This window comes from Catharus ustulatus, chromosome 1 (genome assembly GCF_009819885.2).
Source record: "Catharus ustulatus isolate bCatUst1 chromosome 1, bCatUst1.pri.v2, whole genome shotgun sequence".
Lineage (NCBI taxonomy): Eukaryota > Metazoa > Chordata > Aves > Passeriformes > Turdidae > Catharus > Catharus ustulatus.
In genome coordinates, this window is record NC_046221.1 from 316,509 (window position 1) to 336,467 (window position 19,959).

At 70.4% G+C, this 19,959-nt stretch overlaps 3 protein-coding genes across 7 annotated transcripts; 1 reads left to right on the plus strand and 2 right to left on the minus strand.

Moving 5' to 3' along the window:
• Positions 1-67: 67 nt before the first annotated feature.
• On the minus strand, positions 68-7,168 carry ASIC3 (acid sensing ion channel subunit 3). Of its 2 annotated transcripts, XM_033054174.2 has the most exons (11): positions 6,151-7,168; positions 3,726-3,876; positions 3,522-3,649; positions 2,551-2,701; positions 2,418-2,474; positions 1,956-2,109; positions 1,241-1,332; positions 1,087-1,166; positions 947-1,018; positions 808-854; positions 257-388 (listed from the first exon to the last, which is right to left on the minus strand). In XM_033054174.2, exons 1-11 carry the CDS (start codon positions 6,703-6,705, stop codon positions 310-312), a joined length of 1,566 nt encoding a protein of 521 aa, XP_032910065.1. In that variant the 5' UTR covers positions 6,706-7,168; the 3' UTR covers positions 257-309. The 2 variants fall into 2 exon arrangements, with proteins under 2 accessions (XP_032910057.1, XP_032910065.1); XM_033054166.1 differs by lacking the exon at positions 808-854 and having other exon boundaries at positions 68-388.
• Positions 7,169-8,295: 1,127 nt separating this feature from the next.
• ABCB8 (ATP binding cassette subfamily B member 8) lies at positions 8,296-12,707 on the minus strand. 2 transcript variants are annotated; one of them, XM_033054151.1, is made up of 16 exons: positions 12,623-12,706; positions 11,778-12,051; positions 11,338-11,493; positions 11,167-11,261; positions 10,991-11,096; positions 10,750-10,911; positions 10,581-10,666; positions 10,399-10,496; positions 10,164-10,269; positions 10,036-10,069; positions 9,742-9,878; positions 9,535-9,629; positions 9,252-9,385; positions 9,002-9,149; positions 8,508-8,758; positions 8,296-8,421 (listed from the first exon to the last, which is right to left on the minus strand). In XM_033054151.1, exons 1-16 carry the CDS (start codon positions 12,697-12,699, stop codon positions 8,341-8,343), a joined length of 2,040 nt encoding a protein of 679 aa, XP_032910042.1. In that variant the 5' UTR covers positions 12,700-12,706; the 3' UTR covers positions 8,296-8,340. The 2 variants fall into 2 exon arrangements, with proteins under 2 accessions (XP_032910042.1, XP_032910032.1); XM_033054141.1 differs by having other exon boundaries at positions 11,778-12,707.
• Positions 12,708-12,792: 85 nt separating this feature from the next.
• ATG9B (autophagy related 9B) lies at positions 12,793-19,893 on the plus strand. Of its 3 annotated transcripts, none has more exons than XM_033081498.1 (15): positions 12,793-13,063; positions 14,499-14,648; positions 14,803-14,846; positions 14,961-15,025; positions 15,104-15,262; positions 15,742-15,883; positions 16,032-16,780; positions 16,866-17,019; positions 17,493-17,672; positions 17,750-17,995; positions 18,063-18,241; positions 18,486-18,588; positions 19,056-19,128; positions 19,251-19,357; positions 19,630-19,893. In XM_033081498.1, the coding sequence occupies exons 2-14, from the start codon at positions 14,522-14,524 to the stop codon at positions 19,340-19,342; spliced, it is 2,313 nt and encodes a 770-aa protein (XP_032937389.1). In that variant the 5' UTR covers positions 12,793-13,063; positions 14,499-14,521; the 3' UTR covers positions 19,343-19,357; positions 19,630-19,893. The 3 variants fall into 3 exon arrangements, with proteins under 3 accessions (XP_032937389.1, XP_032937382.1, XP_032937372.1); XM_033081491.1 differs by having other exon boundaries at positions 14,519-14,648; XM_033081481.1 differs by lacking the exon at positions 12,793-13,063 and having other exon boundaries at positions 14,198-14,648.
• The last annotated feature ends 66 nt before the right edge of the window (positions 19,894-19,959 follow it).

The following is a 19,959-nucleotide window of genomic DNA, read 5'->3' on the forward strand; positions in this document are numbered from 1 at the left end:
CCCGTGTTGCCTTCTCTTTCCTGGATTGCCCAGGCCCTCCGTCCCCGCCAGCAGCCCGGAGCCAGGGCCTGGGGCACCTCTTTATTTGGGGGGCTGTGGGGAGGGGGTGCATGTCCAGCGCAGGGGGCACAGGCAGCGCATGCAGGGACGGGGGAGCAGGGCCGGGGGAGCCCCTCACCCCCAGCCCCCCGACGCCCCCTCAGGGGGTGTGGGAGGCCTGGAGGCCGCCCCGCGGCCCGGGGGTGTCCCCCCAGCCCCCCGGCCGGCGGGGGGGCGGGCTGGGCTCCGCGGGGGGGTCCGGAGGGGACCCTAGAGCCGGGTGACGAGGTAGCAGGTTCGGGGTGACGCCGAGACGGGGCGTGGGGCCGGGCAGGGGGGGCCAGGCGCTCTGCAGGGGGGTCGGGGTCAGCTCCCACTGCCACCCCCTGCCTGCTGGGGGCTCTGCCCCTTGCCCCCTCCCCTTGTGCCCCCCAGTGCGGCCCAGGAGCCCTTCCCATGCCCCCCACCCGGACCCCCTCTCCTGCCCCGCTGTGTCCCAGAGGGGAGGTTGGGGGACCCCAGCCCGGCTGAGGGGTGTCAGGGCAGGGATACCCCGGAACAGGGTGCTGTGGGGGATGATGAGGATGGGGGATGTCTGCAGGGAATGGGGCGAGTCACCAGGGAATGAGAGCTCTGCGGAGAATGCCGGGGGTTCGCAGGGAATGCAGGAGATCTGCAGGGAATGGCCCTGGGGAGCCCCCCACGGACCCCCACCTTCCCCCGGGGAGTGACAGCCCCGGGGGGCTCTGGTCGTCCCCCCACATGTACCTGGGTGGGCGCGGGGCCGTGGGGCTGCCCGGGACCGCCGGGTGCTCCTGGACGGGCGGTGAGAGAGCGGTGAGCGGGGGGATGAGGAGGTGCGAGCCCTGGGCTGGGGGCTGGGGAGGGGGGGGCGCGGGGGGGTTACCAGGGTGCCGCCGTCGCTCCGGGGGCTCCGCTTCTTCTCCTTGTACAGGCTGAGCAGTTTGTCCCGGAACACCTGGGGGGGGCAGGTCAGGGTCCCCAGCCCTGAGACCCCCGCGCAGGGGGAGGCCAGGGTGGGCTCACCTCGTACAGGTAATCAAAGATCTCCAGGATGGTGAGGAGGCTGGCGCCGATGAAGAGCCCCATCTGCCCCCCGATGTCACCTGAGTGGGAGGTGACAGGTGTCAGTGCGGGCAGAGCCGTGGTCCCCCGGCACCCGCAGAGCCCCGTCCCTCACCCAGCAGCCCCGCCACCTCGTACGCCTTCTTCTGCTCGATCATCTCGTAGTTCAGTGCCTCGAAGAAGATGTCCAGGACCAGCACATTGTCCCTGGGGGGACACGGGACACAGGGACGAGCGGGCCGTGTCAGGCTGTGCCGTGTCAGGCTGTGCCGTGTCAGCCTGGGGGTGCTGGGCTGTGCCATGGGGTGCTGTGGGCCAGCGCAGAGGGGTGCCCAGCGCCAGGCCATGCTGTGCCATGCTGGGCTGGGCTGTGCCATGCCAAGCTGAGCCGTGCCGTGCTGTGCCATGCGGGTTTCCCGTTCCTGGGGCACAGGGGAGGCAGCGCCATGCTGTGCCATGTCATGCTGTGACACCGTGCCATGCTGTGTCACACCGTCACTTTGGGCTGTGTCGGTCGGTGTGTGGTGGGGGTGCCACACACGGCTGTGTGTCACACTGCCATGCTGTCCTAGGTCACGTCTGCTGGGGCATGCTGTGTGGGTGTCACAGTGTCACTCTGGGCTGTGCCAGTTCAGAGATGCTGGGGAGGCCGTGTCACACGGTGCTGATTGGTGTCGTGGGGCCGTGCTGTGCCGTGTCACACTGTCACACTGTCACACTGTGCTGTGTGACGCCCCTTCTCATGCCGGGCTGTGGGGCTGTCACGCCGTGCGCTGGTGAGGCAGCGGGTGACACCGCAGTGTGGCAGCAGGGGTGGCAGTGTCACTCACGCAATGTACTGCTCCGTCTTGTTGAACTTCTTGGCCAGGTACTTGGCCGAGGCCTTGCTGGGGATCTTGACCATGGAGAGCTCTTTGCCGTAGCGCACCATGGCGCAGGGCGTGCGGCACGCGCAGTACTCGCTGTCCTTCGTCACCAGGAAGTCTGGGGGGGCGTGGGTGGGACCGGGACCCCCAGGACCCCTGCCCACGGGGGGAGCCGGGATGCCCCGGGGACAGAGCGGGGTGGGGCTGGGTGCCACCCGGAGGAGTGTGCCACAGGGAGGGAGCCCGGCCCTGCGACGGGGACAGCAGTGACCCCCACCCCAGCGAGGGCACAGGGACACCAGAGCCACGCTCACAGTGCTGGGGACACAGGGAACTACCCTCACAGAAATGGGGACACGGGGAGGCTGAGGGGTTCCCGGGACAGGCCAGGGGGGTCCGGGGGTTTGGGGGGCACGGGGTACGTACCCAGCGCGGGGTCGGCGCACTCCTTGTACTGCTCGGGGGTGCAGACGTTGGCATTGCCTGCGGGGGAGCGGCGGTCGCAGGGGCGGGGATGGCCCCGGCAGCCCCCCGGCCCCCCGGCCGGCCCCCCGCTCACCCGGCATGTGCACCATGCGGCAGTTGCAGTTCTCGGCCAGGTAGCGCGTCTCGCAGTCCAGGCGGCACGCCGTCAGGCTGTAGTTGGTGAAGAAGTCGGACTCGATGGGGGTGGCCTTGCAGTCCCCCCACGGTGGGGGCAGGTACACCAGCTGCCGGACACCCGCTAAGGAAAACACGGCGTCCTGGGGCCCCGTGGCAATCCCAATGTCCCGGTGTCACCCCCCCACCTCCTGGCAGTGCCGTCCCTCGGGCAGAGCTCACCCCTCACAGCCAGTGCTGGGGGCCCTGCCCCGCTGACGCCCCCGTCCCACCCTGTCCCCTCCTTTCGGGGGGGCCGGCTGTTGCGGCAGTTGTCACCTGTACTGGGTGCCACAGCAAAGTCTGGCAGGTGGCACGGTGTGGGAGCATGCAGGAACAGGACGTGCCCGGTGCGGGGGTCAGCACGGACCCCCACCCTCCCCCAGGATCATGCCTGGTGAAGACCCAGCACCCCCCACCCGTGGGTGCCAGGGCCACATTCCTGCTGCCGCTGTGCTCCTGCCGCCCATGTGCCGGCACACGTGGTGACACCCACCCGAGGCACCTAAATTTAGGTGTCTGGCTGCGGGGGCCGGGAGCCGCCACCCCCCGGCGGCTGTTCTGCAGGAGCCGGGGGTCGCTGCCGGAGCCCTGCCTGCGCAGGGGCTGCCTCACACCCTGGGCTGCTCCTGGCCGGTGCAGTGCACGGTACCCATGGCCTGGCTGGGCAGGGCGTGTCCCCGTGGAGATGGCTGCGGTGCCCGTGGGGATGGCTGCGGTGCCCGTGGGGATGGCTGTGGCAGCACTGAGCCATCCCAGCCCTTTGAGGGTCCATTCTGATCCCTTTGGGTCACCATCCCGAGCCCCTTGGGGGTCAATCCCAATCCCCCCAGGGGCCCATCCCGATCCCTCGGGGGTCTGTGCCCAGCCCCGGGCGCCGTGCCCGGATACCCGCTGTTGCTGGCAAGACACGAAGGTCTGGAAGCCAGGGGCGACGCCGAAGCCCAGCTGGTCAATGAAGGGCGGCTCGTCCTGGCTGTGGATCTGCACCTTCACCCCCACCTCAAACGAGGTCTCATCTGCAGAGCAGGGGAGGGGGGTCAGGTGCAGGGCAGGGGGTGTCACCCCTGTGCCCCCAGACGGGCAGGGTCTCACCTGTGTCCCCCCAGACGGGCAGGTACTCCTCCTGCTGCACATTGAGCATCAGCTCGAGGCCGTTGCCGGAGCCGCCCTGCAGCGTGGTCAGCACCTCGCGCCCCGGACCCCCGGGGTTGAACGTGTAGCACTTGCCCAGGCGTGTGAAGATCTGCAGGGACACGGGGCACACATGGGGACAGGGCTCTCGGTGCAACTGCAGGGACTCCACGTGGACATGGGGATGGTGCATTCAGTGCCACCGTGGAGACACGGGCACACACATGGGGACATGGCAGTGGGGATTGCAGTGCCCCACTGAGCCAGGGCAGGATCCCAGTGCCCCAGGAGGGTGTCCCCATGCCCCACAGGACCCAGGACGGGGTCCCAGTGTGCCCTGAGCAGGATGCCAGCACCTCCAGGAGAAGGGAGGACGTTGATGGTGCCCGTGCCTGTGCTGCCGCGGCTCTGCAGAGATATTGGGTTTCGTCGCGGTTCCAGGGAACATATGGGGACACTTGAGATGGGAGGGCACAAGCCAGAACAGTGATGGGAACCAGGACTCTTTTGTCACAGCGGCAGAGGCCACCATGTCCCACCCCAGGACCTGAGAGCCCGTCCTGGGCCAGCCACTCTGGGGACCTGCACCCCCAACCAGGAACCCTGGGGTGACCTTGAGTTCCCAGGGCTCAGTTCCCACAGCCAGGGACCCCGGGGTGACCCTGAGCCCCCAGACCGGTCCCGTGGGTCCCCAGCTCCTGCCACACAGTCCCGTGACGTCATGGCCGTGTCTGCTGTGGGTGCCCCCACCCGGGGGTTATGTCCCACGGGGGGAGGGAGGGGGCGTTGCTGTGGCAACCAGCTGCTCCCAAAGTGGGGACCCGTTGCCATGGCAATGTGGTGCCCAAGGAGGAAAGGGGGGGGCGGGTGTCATGGCAACGGCTGCCCGGCTTGGGGATGCTGGGGGGGCATGGGTGGGGACAGCGATGGGGACATGGCCCCGGCACTGCCAGCCCTGCACTCCACACTCAGGGTCACACAGGGACCCTCGGCCCTGCACCACGGGGACCCCCTGCCCTGCTCCCTCAAGGTCCCCTGTCCCCACAGCCCCATCCTGCCCCATCCAACTGGCTTGGGGAGGCGAGAGGAGACACAGCTCACCCCAATGGCCCTTGGGCCCTCAGCACACGTCCAGGAACCTCAGAGACACCGGGGCCAGGCTGGGATGAGGTGCAGGGACACAGTCCCAGAGCTCAGCACCGTGGCAGAGGATCCCAAGCCAGGACTAAGACTGGCCGAGCCTGGGGATTTTGGGGGTGGAGCCAGGACCCTGCTGCTTAACCAGGCACATGCCACCCACCCCAAGTTGTGCCCTGGACCCTCAGCCCTCCTGCCACATGTCCTGGCACTCAGGGGCCATCACCACTGCCTGGCCATGCTATGGGGACACTGGCAGGGCAGCTCTGGCCACGGGCACTGGGACACAGGGGGAACAGAGGGAGCACAGGGGGGCACAGGGAGCACGGGGGCACAGACCTCTCAAAGGGCAGCTCGTCCTTCAGCTGAGTGGAGAATTAATTGGTGCTCTAAGAGCATTAAGGTGACAGTAATTGCTGGGGACAATGATGTGGACTGGGCAGAGCTGGCACGGCAGACGTGAGGTGCCCAGCGCCCACACTGCTGCCTGGTGCTGCTGTGGCAGGAGGGAAGGGTTTGTGCTGCCCGTGCCGCCATCACCGCCTGTGCCAACGTCCCTGCCCGTCCTGCCCATGCCACCGCCCTGTCCACTCTGCCTGTGACACTGTCCCGTGCCATCCTGTCTGTGCCACCATCCCTGCCTGTCACACCAGTGTCAACATCCCTGCCTGTGCCGCTGTCCCTGCCCTGTTCTGGGGGTGCAGTGGGGGGTACTGGGGGTCACAGCAGGGCTGGCACAGGAGCCTCCACCCATCCCAGGCATGGGAGAACTGCCCATGGGAGCCTCTGTGCCAGCTGTCCGGGCAGCGGCCGCTGCTGGCGGTGCCCAGTGGCACCTGAGGCTGGCTCAGGTGGTGGGGGCTGTGCCTGTGAGCACCCTGTACAAATGACACCCCGTGCACGAGAGCACCCTGGACCTGAGAGCATCCCGTACCTGTGAGCACCCCATAATCCTGAGCATCCTGTACCCGTGAGCTCCTGTGCCCACCACCGCCCCTGCCCAGTGCTTGCAAGCCAGCAGAGACCCCCAGTGAGCACGGAGTCCCCAGCACAGCCCCGCTCCATCCAGGCAGCCGCCTGGCACCCCTGCAGCTCCCAGGGCAGGGGCATCCCTGTCTGGCAGCTGCTGTGCCCAGCGGGGTGGGCGGTGGGATGAGAGAGGGGCACCACCTGCGGGTGCCTGACCTCAGCAGGACTCCCGAGTCCCTCCGCAGCCCCGGGGTCCCCTCCCCACCCTCCTGGCACTCACCACGGTGAAGTTGCGGGCAGTGCAGCCGGTGCCACGGAAGGAGCACTGCAGCAGCATGTCAGCCAGGTCGTGGCCCGTGCGGTTGTAGAACTCGGCCATGCTGAAGGGCTTCGCCTTGAAGTTCTTGAAGTTGGCCTTGTCGCGCAGCGCGGCCAGGACGTGGGGCTCGGCCAGCTGCGGGTTGCTGATCTCGTAGCGCTCGTTGAGCAGCGCCAGCAGCTCGCCCACGTGGTACATGTCGTTGCGGGTGATTTTGGAGAAGCGGAACTCGTTGAGGTTGCAGATGGTGATGGCCGGGAAGGTGAGGTTGCGGGCGGCCACCTCGTCCAGCTTGGTGACGTGGGGGTAGGTGAGGAAGTAGGCGACGCGCTCGGCGCACACGAGCAGCAGCAGCCCCAGCGAGCCCAGGAAAAAGCCGCCCCAGAGCACGCGGCGCAGGGACACGGCCCCGTAGGCGAAGACGTGGCTGATGCCGTGCAGCGAGGAGCTGTGGGCGAAGGCCCGCAGGCTGGAGAGCCCCTCGCCCTCCCCGCTGCCCTCCGAGCCCCTCCTCATCCTGTTGCGGCCGGGGCCCCGCGGTGCCCCGCAGCCTCAGCCCATCGCCGCGCCGGGCTCAGGGCGCAGCTGGCGGGGAGGGGAGGGGAGGGGGGTGGGCAGGGGAGAGGAAGGCAGGAGATGGGGAGGCAGGACCGGCCGCTCCGCTCGCCCAGGTCCTTCACGCTGCCGGTGCCGATGCTGCCCGGCCGGTGCCGCGGAGCCGCGGGCAGCGCAGCGCAGCCCCCGTCCCTGTTCCAGCCCCAGCCTCAGCCCCGGTCGCGGTCTCCGTTCCGATCCCGGTCCCGGTTCGAGCCCTGGTCCCGGATCCGGTCCCGATTCCAGCCTCGGTCCCCCTCCTGATCCCGGTCCCGGATCTGGTCCCAGCCCCGATCCCAGTTCCAGCTCCAGTTCCAACCCCAGCCCCGGTCCCGCTCTCGGCTCCCGGCTCCGCTCCCGCCGCAGCGCAGCCGCCGCCGGTCCCCGCCGCCCCCCGCCGCCGCCGCCCCCGCCCCTCCCGCTCGGCTCCACCCGCCGCCCCCGCCGGCGGCCGCAGCCTTGGGGTACGGGGGGGCCGAGACCCTCGGGAAAGGGGGGGCAGCAGACAGCGCCCCTCCCTCGGGCAGCCCTGGGGAACCCACCTCGGGGGTCACACGGCGGTGCCCCCATCCCGGGGTCACACGGGGGTCCCTGCACCCCGCCAAGTGATGCATGGAGCCTTCACCCCAGAAAGATGTCACAGCGTCCCCCCACTCCGGGGGTGACACAGGGGTCTCCCATGCAAGGCTGACCCATGGGATCCCCCACCCCGGGAGGATCATGCAGGGCTAATCCTGCCCCGGGGGTCACACAGGGGGTCCCCCTGCCTGGGGGGTTGGCACAAGGGTCAGCACAGGGGCAGCCCCTGAGGGGCAGCACAGGGGACAGTCCATCCCGAGGAGTTAGGAAGAGATAACCCCCATTCCAAGGGTCCATCCCGGGGTCATGCAGAGTGTCCCTACGCCAGAAAGGTGACACAGGGTCCCTCCACTCCAGGGGTGAAGGAGGGGCCGCCACCCTGGAGGGTGGCACAGGCGACCCCCCTCACTCCAGCGGGGGTCACACGGGGGTCTCCCCATCCCAGAGCTCACACAGGAGTGACACATGAGCCACCTGCCCCGGCGGTAATATCGGGCTCCCCCATCACAGAAGTCACGCAAAGGCTCCTCCATGCCGGGGTGGAATGCAGGGGCTCCCCATCCCGAGGTCACGGAGGGGTTCACCCCCCAGTCCCGCGGGGGTGCTGCAGCGGTTCCGCACTCGGGAGTGACAGGGGTGCCACACTCCACGGGTGACACAGGGGACACCCTGCCCCGGGGGTCACACAGGGAGCGCTCACCCCATCAGGGCCGCACAGGGGTCCCGCACCAAGCAGGGGTGACACTGGGGACACGGGGGACGCCCCGCCCCGCGGGCAGCGCGGCCAGCGGAGGAGGCGGGGCCAGACCGACAGTCACGCCCACAAGCGCTACGTCACTCACACGCGGCCCCGCCCCTCCCCGGTGCCACGGGCGCCCCCGAGCGGCCCGGAGGACCCTTCGCAACGTCCCAGTACAACGGGAGCCCCCCGGGTCCGCCTTCCAGCCCTGGTTTATTGGGGAGCAGCGGGGGGACCCCTCAGGACCCCTCCTTGGTCTGCTGTCGGATGAGCTCGGCGTAGAGCCCCCCTCGCCGCACCAGCTCCTCGTGGGTCCCTTCCTGTGGAGACAGCGGGGACAGCCGGGTGGTGTCACCTCCCTCCCGCTGCCCGCGCCCGCCCGTCCCCGCCCTGCCCCGCGTCTCACCTCGGCCACGCGGCCCTGGACCAGCACGGCGATGCGGTGCGCGCCGCGGATGGTGCTGAGGCGGTGGGCGATGAGCAGCACGGTGCGGCCGGTGCTCGCCCGGTCCAGCGCCTCCTGCACCGCCCGCTCCGCCTGCGCGTCCAGCGCGCTCGTGGCCTCGTCCAGGATGAGCACGGCCGGGTCCTTGAGCAGCGCTCGGGCGATGGCGATGCGCTGCTTCTGCCCGCCGGACAGCGCCGTGCCACGCTCGCCTGCAGGACACGGCGGGGACACCATTCCAGGGGACACCCAGCCCACAACCCCCCAGAACGGCCGTGCCACACAGGACCTCTCACACGCGAACCCCATCCCACCCTCCTGCTCAGAGCCCAGCGTGGCCACAGCTTCCTCTGGCACAGCTGGACATCAGCAGTGACCAGCAGCAGGTGTCCCTGCAGGACCGGGGTCCCACGGGGGTCCCACGCTTGCCCGGCCCCCTCCCGCCCCGGCCGTACCCACGATGGTGTCGTAGCCCTCAGGGAAGCTGCGGATGAAGCCGTCAGCGTTGGCGAGCCGGGCGGCCTCGTACACCTCGGCATCAGAGGCTCCGGGCTTCCCAAAGCGGATGTTCTCCATGATGGTTGTGCCGAACAGCACTGGCTCCTGCAGCCAAACCCCGGCCCTCAGCAGAGCCCCAGCCAGGACACGTCCCTCCCCTTCCCCAGGACAGCCAGGGGTCCTGGCCAGCGCCACTCCTGTCCCCACCTGGCTGATGAAGCCAATGACCTGCCCCCGCAGCCAGGAGGGGTCCAGGCCGGCGATGTCTTGCCCGTCCAGGGTGATGGTTCCTGCCGTGGGCTCGTAGAACCGCTCCAGCAGCGCTGCCACCGTTGACTTCCCTGGGGAGGGGACCCTGAGCCCCCCTGCTCCGGAGCCCTGGCTCCAGCAACACTGGGGGGGTCCCAGTACCTGGCATGCACTGGGCACACTGGGCAGAGGACTGGGGTGCAGGAGGATGCACCCAGGGAGAGGATGGGGGTACTGGTACCTCCTCCAGAGGGGCCCACGATGGCCACGGTCTGGCAGGGGGGCAGGGTGAGGCTGAAGTCCTGCAGGACAGGGTAGCCAGGCCGGGTGGGATAACTGCAGGGAGAGGAGCAGGGGCTGCAGGGCTGTGGGGACATGGTGCCAATCCCCCCTTCCATGGGGTGGCTCAGGGAGCCATGAGGGCCAGGCAGGGGCCGGTGGGACTCACCTGAAGGAGATGTGGTTGAAGCAGATGCGTCCCCGCAGGGAGTGGGCAGGGATGGAGGCTCCCCCCTCCAGCGGCACGAGGGGCTCCAGCCTCAGCAGCTCGAAGACGCGGGCGCCAGCGCTCAGACCCCGCACCACCTGTGGGGGGACAGCAGGAGCACCTCGTGGTCCCCCAGACCCCACCTCACTGGCACTCAGATCCCCCACCACCTGAGGGAGGGTGGCAAATGCACCCCCAGAGCCCCAAACCTGAATCCCCAGCCTCAGGGGTGCCAGGACCCCCCACCCCACCTACCTGGCCCATCAGGATGGAGATGCTGGCCAAGGACCTGGGATGCACAAGGGCAGAGATTGAGCTCAGGCAGGCTGCAGGGTACAGGGGGTGCCATGGCTACTGGGGGTACCATTGGGCCCTGCCCTGACCTTTGCACCGTCTGCGAGGCCACCAGGAAGGACATGAGGTCACCAGGTGAGAGCTGGTCTCCAGCCATCAGGGAGCCGCCAACAAAGATGGTTCCCAAGACGATGCCTGTGGGGTGGGGACAGAGCTGGGATTCGAAGGGGACATGCAGAAGGGGACATGCAGACATGGAGAGGTCCTGCCCAAGGGAGTCCCACCCCATAGCCCCCCAGGTCCCACGTGGTGACCCCCACTGACCATTGAGCGCCAGGTTGGAGAGCCCCTGGAAGGCGGCGATGCCCAGTCCCAGCTGCTCGTTCAGACGTCCGGCATGGTCCACCTCGGCACAGAACAGCCTGGGGCAGGCATGGGCTGGGGTCCCCACTGCCACAGCCCCCAAGCCCCCAAGCCCCCCACCCCTCCCCTCCCCTTCCCCTTACCGTGCCTGCTGCTCCTCCATGGCAAAGGCGCGCACAGTCCGCACGTTGCCCAGCGCCTCGTCGGCCACCACAGTGGCCTTGGCCACCTGCAGGGACAGGGGGGACAGTTGGCACACCCCACACTGCGGCCTCGGGGGTGGCAGGACAGGGGGTCCCAGGTGAGGGTTACCTGCTCCTGTGCCTGGCGGGAGAGGCTGCGGAGGAAGGCGCCGATGAAGGCGCCGGCGCCCACCAGCACCGGCAGCGCCACGAGCAGGAGCCCGGTGAGCTTGGGCGAGAGCAGGTACAGCGACACGAAGCAGCCCACGGTCTGGGTGCCGCTGCGCAGGCCCTGGGGACGGGGGCACAGTGGGTGGGGGGGCAGGGGCACGGGGGACCACCAGGACTGCCCAGGAGATCGCTGGGCTCACCTGGGAGATGGCCAGCTTGAAGGAAGACTTGAAGTCCTGGATGTCGGCCGTCAGCCGCGCCACCAGCTGTCCCGTGCGCGTGGCATCGAAGAAGGCCACCTCCTGCCTGCCAAGGAGCAGTGGGTGGTGGTCCCTGTGCCCCCATCTCTCCCGGCCCCCCTCCCTGCTGGGGTTACCTGAGCAGGGTGCTGAAGAGCGCCTTGCGCATGTTGCCGGCCACCTGCTCGCCGACGCGGGCCAGCAGCGCGATGTACCCGAAGGTCAGCAGGCCCTGCAGGACGGGCTGTCAGGAGGGTGGGGGGCACCCCCGGGACCCCCCACCCACTCTTTCGGGGGTCAGCACTCACCTGCAGGCAGTAGACGGCGAGGAGGCGCAGGGCCGGGCGCCGCACCTCCCGCAGGTAGGTGGGAACGTGGCCGCGGGCACATCGGGCCACCACGTTCACCAGCTGGCCCAGCAGCACCGGGATGTGCACGTTGAGCAGGGCTGCGCCCAGCGCCAGCTGCGGGATGCAGACAGGGACAGCGGTGTCACAGCACCAGGACAGCACCACGGAGGGTGTCATGCCACTGCACCAGGTGGCCTGGCACAGCACGGGGACAGGGAGTGCCACACCAGGGCCCTGGGACAGTGGCTGCCACACCATGGCATGGGGACAGGGTGTGTCACACCCCTGCACAGGGACAGTGGCCATCACGCTGTGGCACCGTGACAGTGTGCTACTCCACAGCATAGGTGTGACACAGGGACAGTGGGGACAAGGGCGACCATGGCCACCCTGCTCACCACAACAGCAGCCGAGAGCGCCAGGAGCTGCGGGCGCAGGAAAGTCCAGAACAGCGGCCAGTCGAAGGGAGGCTCCAAGGGGGGCTCAGGAGGCTCGGGAACCGCGGAGGGGACCGTGGGGACAGTGGCCTCCTGGCAGCGTGCAGCCGTGCGCAGCAGCCCCAGCACCACGCAGCCGGTGGCCGAGCCGGCCAGGAGCAGGCGGCGGGGCGCCGGGAGCGCTGCGGGCAGCCGGGGGGGCCCGGCCAGCCCCAGGCGCACCCCATACCTGAAACTGGGGAGAGGGCTGAGTGAAGGGGTCACCCCACGGACCTCAGGATCCCATCTCCCTCCACCGAGAGTTGTGTTCCTGCCTCCGAGGGACCCAGGAGTGCAGGAGCCCCCAGGATTCCCGGAATCCCGGAGTCCTGGTTCCCCCACCAAGAGCTGGGGTGCCCCCAGCATCCAAGGGGCTCTGGGAACCTCCCGGACACCCCAGGACTGCAGAGTCCGAGCTCCCCACACCGCACCCACAGTCGGGGTCGTGCTCTCAAGGTACCCCGGGGCTCCCCAGTACGTGCCCAGCGCTGTCCCCGCCCTGACCCCGTCCCGCAGCTCCGGGAAGCCCAGGTCCCCTTTAACCTCCCGGGAGCCCCGGCCTCCCCCTGGTCCCCCCGCAGGGATCCAGGCGTCTGGGAGCCCCCGCGAGCTCCCGGGACCCCTGACTCCCCCGCAGCCCCACTCGCACCCCCGAGACCCCCGCGACCTCCGAGTCTGGGCTCCTCCCAGCGAGATCTGGGGCTCCCCCGCACCAAGGGCCCCCCGAGCCCGGGATGCTCCCGGGATGCCCTGCCCTGCCCCGGTACCTGCGCCCCGGGACGGAGGGCGGCCGGAGCCGGGCCCAAGCGCCCGCTGCCCGCAGCAAGAGCACCGGGAGCGGCATGGCGGCACCGGGCGGGCGGGAGGGCCGGGGCGGGCCGGGGGCGGGCAGGGGCGGTCCCGGGCGGGCGGAGCCCCAGCACCGCGGCCCGGGCCCTGCGCCGGCCCCGACCCGCACCGGCCCCGCTCCTCGGGCCCTTCCTCGGGCTCCGCGCCCTGACCCCGGTACCGGCACACCCGCTCCTCCCCGGGGCCGCCTCCGGAGCCCCGGAGCTGCAGCGGAGCTCAGAGCGCAGAGCGGCACCCCCGACCCCCGGGGCTGCCGTCGGTGCGGCCATGGCCGGTGGCGGGACCCGGGGCCAGCCTGGGGCCCCGTGAGCGTCCGGGACAGCGGGGACAGCGGGGAGCAGCCAGCACCGAGCGGCCAGGTGAGCGGGGACGGGGAGCGGGTCCCGGCTGGCACAGCCCCGCTGTCCCCGTGCGGGTCACCCCGCTGCTTTCCGGGGTCCCTGAGCCCGGGACCCCCGGGCGGGCAGTGCGGGGTCAGGCGCGGATTGTCCCCCGCACCGCGGGGTGCCCGTGTCCCCACGCGTGGTCCCGGGCCACTCGCGGGAGTCTCTGACGAGCCCCGTCCGTGTCCTTACGGCGCAGCCATGTGTCACCGCTGGGCTGGTGTCACCACGGGGCAGTCACCCCGCCGTGTCCCCGCGGGCAGGTGTCTGTGTCCCCCTGCGGAGTCGCGGGGGTCCCCGTGACACAGGTGGCGCTGCGGGAACACACGCGTGTCCCGGCAGGGTCACCGTGGCCATCGCCGTGTTCCCCGGTGCCACGTCCCCTGGGCTCTGTCCCTGCCCCCGGGGGTGTCCCGGCTGCCCGCCCCCGGCCCGGGGATCCCCAGAGCCCCCCCGCCGTTTACACTCTCGGGCTATTTTCGGGCTCCGCGGGTATTTTTGGCTTCCCGATGCGGAGCTGGGGACGGGCCGTGCCGGTGTCACCCGCCGGGACACCCGATCCCGGGGGACGCTGTCCCCAAGGGGGTGTTGCACAAGAGGGGGTCGGGTCCCTCCTGCTGCACCAGCCCCGCGCCGTGAGTCAGCCCCGGACAGGAGGGGCCGGACAGTGTCACCTGCGGTCACCGGCCTGGCCGGACACCGGCTGTGGCCACCGCGGGGGACACTGGCGACGCGCGGCGCTGCAGTAAGGGGGCCCTGGGGGGATGGACGGTGGGTCCCGTCCTGCTCCAGGGGTGAGGGTCCCATCCTTCCCCAGGGGCTAGTGGTCCCATCCAAGGGCTTGTGGTCCCTTCCGAGAGTTTTGGGTCCCGTCCTCCCCTGTGGGGGTTGTCCCGCTGCCCCAAGGCCCAGGGTCCTGCCCGGCCCCAGAGGGGTGGGGGGTCCGGTCTTTCCCCGGGCTGGGAGTCCGCAAGGCACTGAGAGACCACCAGGGCTCAGGACTGGTCCTGAGCTGGCCCCGCTCTGGGCTGCTGCCCCAGCTGAGGAGGAGGGGGGTGTCTGTGGGGAGGGGGTCTGTGGGGAGGAGGGGTGTGGGAGCTGTGGACACGGGGGCCGTGGGGAGAGACGTCCCCCACTCGGACTGGGCACAGCGTGGTCCGGGGGACAGCTGGGGGAAGTGTTGGGGTCCCTCAGACCATGCAGGGGGTCCCTCCTGGGGAGCCCCGGGAATCCCTGCAGGGTCACGGCAGGCTCTGGCACCGGCCTGGCCGGTGGGACAGGACGGGCCGGTGGCACCTGCGGTGTCACCTGCCCGCGGCTGGAGCCAGCTCAGGCCACCCGAATTCGGGGCACGCGGGCGGCGCTGCAGCGGCATTTCCGGTGCCCCACACCTGCCCCATCGCGGCCGCAGGTGCTCACGTTCCCCGGCAGGTGATGGAGCAGGGGGAGGAGGACCGGGAGTACCGGGAGTACCGGCGGCTGGAGGAGTGTGAGGAGGACTCGCCCCCCGGCGAGGAGGAGGAGGAGCAGCTGCTGCTGCATGTCACTGAGGGACCGACAGGTACTGGGGTCCCATCCGGGGGGCATGCAGGGTTCCCGTGGGCTGTTTGGGGACCCCAGGTGGGTGTTCCTGGGTCCTTGGTGGGGGTGCCAGGTGGAGGGGGAGGGTGGTGCCACGTTCCCACCTGACTCCCCTGTGTTGTTTTTCTCCCCAGACTCGTGGCACCACATCAAGGACCTGGACAGTTTCTTCACCAAGATATCCTGGCACAGCCCCCGGTGGCACTGTGGGGGATATGGGGGAGCGTGAGGTGACTCTGGGGGGACATGGGGGGGTCCATCACCCCTTCACAGTCTCCTTAACCCCCCCCACATCTACCAGTTCCACCAGAGGAATGGCTTTGCCTGCGTTCTGCTCTCAGATATCCTTGAGCTGGTGTAAGTGACCCCACGCTGTCACCGTGCAGTGCCACACGGCTGTGACACAGGGGTCCCACTGACCCCCCGTGCCCCCAGGCAGTTCCTGTTCGTCGTCACCTTCAGCACGTTCCTGCTGTGCTGTGTGGACTACGACGTCCTGTTCGCCACGCGCCCCCTCAACCACAGCCACGTCCCCGAGCGCGCCAAGGTGACGCTGCCCGACGCCGTGCTGCCCGCCCCGCAGTGCGCCCGCAGGTGGGTGGGACTCTGGGGGACACTGGGGGAGCTGTGCAGGCTCCCGGTGCTCTGGGTGACGCGCGTGTCCCCAAGGGGTCAGTGGTGTGGGTGGTTCCTGCTCCTGCTGCACGGCCACGCAGAGGTTCCAGTGTGGGGGTCAGGGTGCCGCTGGTGCCGGTGCTGTGGGTGATGTGTGTCCCCAGCAGTCTCTGAGACAGCAGATGGCCATGAGGCAGCTGGTGGCACTGGCGACACCTGTGTTTCTGCATGCTTCAGGGCAGTGGGTGGCTGCTGTCACCTCTGTGAAGAGTTTGTTGGCACTGCTGACACTTGTGTCCCCACAGGCTTCATGTCAGCAGGTGGCTTCTGATTCTGCTGGCACTGGTGTGGCTGTGGGGGGGTCCCAGTGGCACTGGGGACACCTGTGTCTTCTTGGCGGTGTCTGGCAGGTGGCCACGGGGGGGTTGGTGGCGCCGGTGACACCCGTGTCCCCGCAGGCTCCGTGGCAGCGGGTGGCTGCTGTTCCTGCTGGTGCTGGCGGGCGCAGTGTGGCTGTGCCGCCTGGTCACGGCGCTCCGGCGCCTCGTGGGCTACTGGGAGATCCGGAGCTTCTACATCCGTGCGCTCGGCATCCCGGCGGTGAGGGGCTGGGCTGGGCAGGGGCCGAGGGGGTGCTGGGGCCACGGGGTGCCGCGTGGCGCTGGGCCATGCCGAGCCACAGCAGTGCCACACGGCGCTGAGCTGTGCCACGGCGTGCCCAGCGCCAACCCCTGTGCCGCTGCCGCAGGAGGAGCTGTGCAACCACAGCTGGCAGTCGGTGCAGGCCCGGCTGCTGGCGCTGCAGCGGCGCCAGCCCCTGTGCGTGCCGCGCCGCGAGCTGACGGAGCTCGACATCCACCACCGCATCCTGCGCTTCCGCAACTACACCGTGGCCATGGTCAACAAATCCCTGCTGCCCGTGCGCTTCCGCCTGCCGCTGCTCGGCCCCGTGGTCTTCCTCACGCGGGGCCTGCAGTTCAACCTGGAGCTGCTGCTGTTCCGCGGCCCGGCCGCGCTCTTCCAGAACACCTGGAGCCTGCGGCCGCAGGTGAAGCGGGCGGGCGCGCGGCGGGCGCTGGCGCGGGGGCTGGCGCGGGCGGCCGTGCTGCTCGGGGTGGCCAACCTGGCGCTGTGCCCCTGCGTGCTGGGCTGGCGCCTGCTCCTGGCCTTCTTCAGCTACGCCGAGGGGCTGAAGCGGGCGCCGGGCAGCCTGGGCGCACGCCGCTGGTCGCTCTACGCCCGCCACTACCTGCGCCACTTCAACGAGCTGGGCCACGAGCTGCAGGCGCGGCTGGGCCGCGGCCACGCGCCGGCCACCAAGTACATGGACTCGTTCAGCAGCCCGCTGCTGGCCGTGCTGGCTCGCCACGTGGGCTTCTTCGCCGGCTCCGTGCTGGCCGTGCTCATCGTGCTCACCGTGTACGACGAGGACGTGCTGACGGTGCAGCACATCCTGACCGCCATCACGCTGCTGGGGCTCGTGGTCACCGTGGCCAGGTGGGTGGGCCAGGCTCTGTGCTGTGCCGTGCTGGGCCGAGTGGCAGCGGGGGGCTGAGGTGGGACCCTGCCTGTGCCCCTCCAGGTCCTTCATCCCGGACGAGCACGCGGTGTGGTGCCCGGAGCAGCTGCTGCAGCGGGTCCTGGCGCACGTCCATTACCTGCCCGAGCACTGGCAGGGCCGCGCCGGCCGCGCCGAGACACGCGCAGAGATGGCACAGCTCTTTCAGTACAAGGCGGTGGGTGCATCCCCCGCTCCCAGAGACCCTCCTTCCCAGGACCCCCTCCCCTGGGACCATCCTCTCCCCACTTCCAGGAGCCCACAGACTGGGAGCCCCCCATCCTGGGACTCCCCACATCAGGATCCCCAGCCTGGATCTCTCAACACGGGGACTCCCTGCTCCAGGAATCCATTGCCCTGTCCCAATCCCCTGCCCTGGGACCCCCACCCCCAGGACCCCACGGACTTCCTGTGCCAGGATCCCACACCCTGGGATCCTCCTGCACCGAGTCCCCACTCCTGAGGCACCGCCATCCCAGGGGGGCTCCTGCTTTGGAATCCCCCACCCTGAGCTCCCCGAGCCCCGGGGCAGCGCTGCCCCTCCTCAGGACCTACTGCCCTGTTACCCCTACCCTGGACATCCCACCCCACCCCTTCCGAATCTGGGACCCCCGCCCCGGGGCACTCCCAGATCCCACTGCCCCCCTGCAGGTTTTCATCCTGGAGGAGCTGCTGAGCCCCCTCGTGACCCCTCTGATCCTCATCTTCGCGTTTCCCCCCCGCGCCCTCGACATCGTGGACTTCTTCCGCAACTTCACGGTGGAGGTGGCGGGGGTGGGCGACATCTGCTCCTTCGCGCAGCTGGACGTGCGGCACCACGGCAACCCGCAGGTGGGGACGGGGGCCCGGGGAGGCGCTGGGGGGCTGTGTGAGCCCTGCGGGGGTGTGCCATGTCCCTGTCCCCGCAGTGGCTGTCGGAGGGGCACACGGAGGCACCCCCGGAGCGCCAGGCGGAGCACGGCAAGACGGAGCTGTCGCTGATGCGCTTCGCCCTGAGCAACCCCCGGTGGCGGCCGCCGCCGCCCGCCCGCCGCTTCCTCGGCCACCTCCAGGCGCAGGTGACACGCGACGCGGCCACCGCGCCCCCCCCGCGGCACCTGCTGGCCGAGGGGCCTCTGGCCGCGTCCCTGCTGTCCGAGGACTCGGCCCTGGCGGTGAGTGGGGGCGCTTCGAGGGGGCTGCGGGATGTTTTGGGTCTGCCTCTGACGAATGTCCCCGCAGCCCGAGGGGCTCATGGCCAGTGTCCTGGCAGCCAGCGGGCTGGTGGCCCGGGACCCGCGCTTTGGGCAGCCCTGCAGCACGGCCAGCGCCACCGCCAGCCTGCTGGCATCCCTGCGGAACCCGCTGGGCACCTGCGGGGCCCCGGACAGCCCGGGCGAGCAGCCGAGCCCCGAGGACAGGTGGGGACAAGGACAGGGGCCGGGAGGCGTGCTGGGGACAGGGGGGGCGTGGGGAGGGGAGACGTGGCTGGGACGGGTGTCAGGGCAGGGAAGGGTGGTACTGAGGGGGCTCTCATGGTGCGGGGCAGTGTTGTGGTGGGGAGGGGGTGGCAGGGAGGGATGTCGTGGCGGGGAAGGGGGGTCACAGCCAGGAGGGGCGTTGCGGCGGGGGTGTCACCCCGTGCCGCCCCTCCCGTGCCCCAAGGCCGGCGCTGAGTGAGTCGCGGCTGCGCAGCCTGAGCCGCTCGGCGCTGCTGGCCGAGGTGGCCTCGGCCGAGATGAGCCTTCACGCCATCTACCTGCACCAGGTGTGTCACCTGCGGCTCCCGGGGTCCCCCTGCCCACCGCACCGCGGGACAGGTCCCTTGGGGTTCCCTGGTGTCCCCAGAGTGTCACTGTCTGGGTGCTCTGCCTCACCCCCGGGAGTCCTGCCTAGTCCTGGTCCCTTGTCCCCTGTCCCTTGCCCCCAGCGCCGTTCCAGGCTGCCCCCACCCTCCCTGACCCGCTGGGTGACACCCACCCGCCGTTCTTGGCCCCCGCCAGCTGGGGATGGGGCACCGCGGCTGCCCCCACCCATGTCACCCCTTCTGCCACCCCTTTGGGGCTGGGGAGTGTCCCGGGCTGGGGAACCCTGCCCTGCTGCCCCGTGGGGGGCTCCGAGTGCCGGTACGGGGGGCTCTGCTGGGGTGGGGGGCTCTAGCAGCAGTGGGGGGCTCTGGGGTGATCTGAGCCCTGACCTGGGCTCCCGGCTGTTCCTGCCCCTTCTCCCCCCCAGCTCCACCAGCAGCAGCAGCAGCCGCAGGGTCCCCAGCCCGCGGGGGCACCCAAACACCCCTTCGTGACCACAGGTGAGCACGGCCCGGGGGTGTCCGGGGGCGGGGGGCACACTGCTGACAGCCCCCCGCCTCAGGGCGAGCCTGGAGCGGGGCAGGGGCGGGTCTGGGGGTCCTGACCCTCCTGTGCCCCCCAGGCTCGGCTGCCCGGGCCTCGCAGCTGCGGGAGATGCCGCTGGGCGGGTGGGCCGAGGAGGAAGAGGAGGAGGAAGAGGAGACGATGACGTAGCTGGACCCGGCTCCGGTGGGTGGGGACACGGGGGAGCGGGGACCCCCGGGCCTGGGACAGGTGACCGCCAGGGCTGAGGGTGCGGGGACTGGAACACGGTCACGGCGGGGCTGGGGCACGGAGACCCCCGGGGCTGGGGTCAGTGGGCTCTGGCTGCCACCTGTGCCGGGGTCCCCAGTGTTGGGGGGCCCAGTGCTGGGCTCTCCAAGTGCCAGGGCCCCACTCTGGGACCCCCACTCCGGGGTCTCCACTCTGGGGTCCCTGCTGACGCCCCGTTCCCTCCGCAGGGTCCTGGTTGTGCCGAGACCCCTCGGAGATGCCGGGGGAGCCACCAGGGGCACAGTGGGGGGCTCGCCGTGCCCACTATGCTGCCAGGGGGGCCCTGTCCGTGGGAGCCCCCTGTTCGGGGCATCCCTGGTGCCCCCATTACGGTGCAGAGCCGGGGGTGCTGCCAGGGGCCCCCCAGGTGCTGTTTTTGGGGAAGCACAGGGCTGGTGCCCCCCGTGGTGCCCTGAGCACCAGGTGAAATAAAGGTTTACAGAGGGGCTGTGCCCACTGGCTGCGCTGGGGTGATCTGGGGGTCCTGGCGGGGCGGATGGGGCCATGGCAGGTTGGGG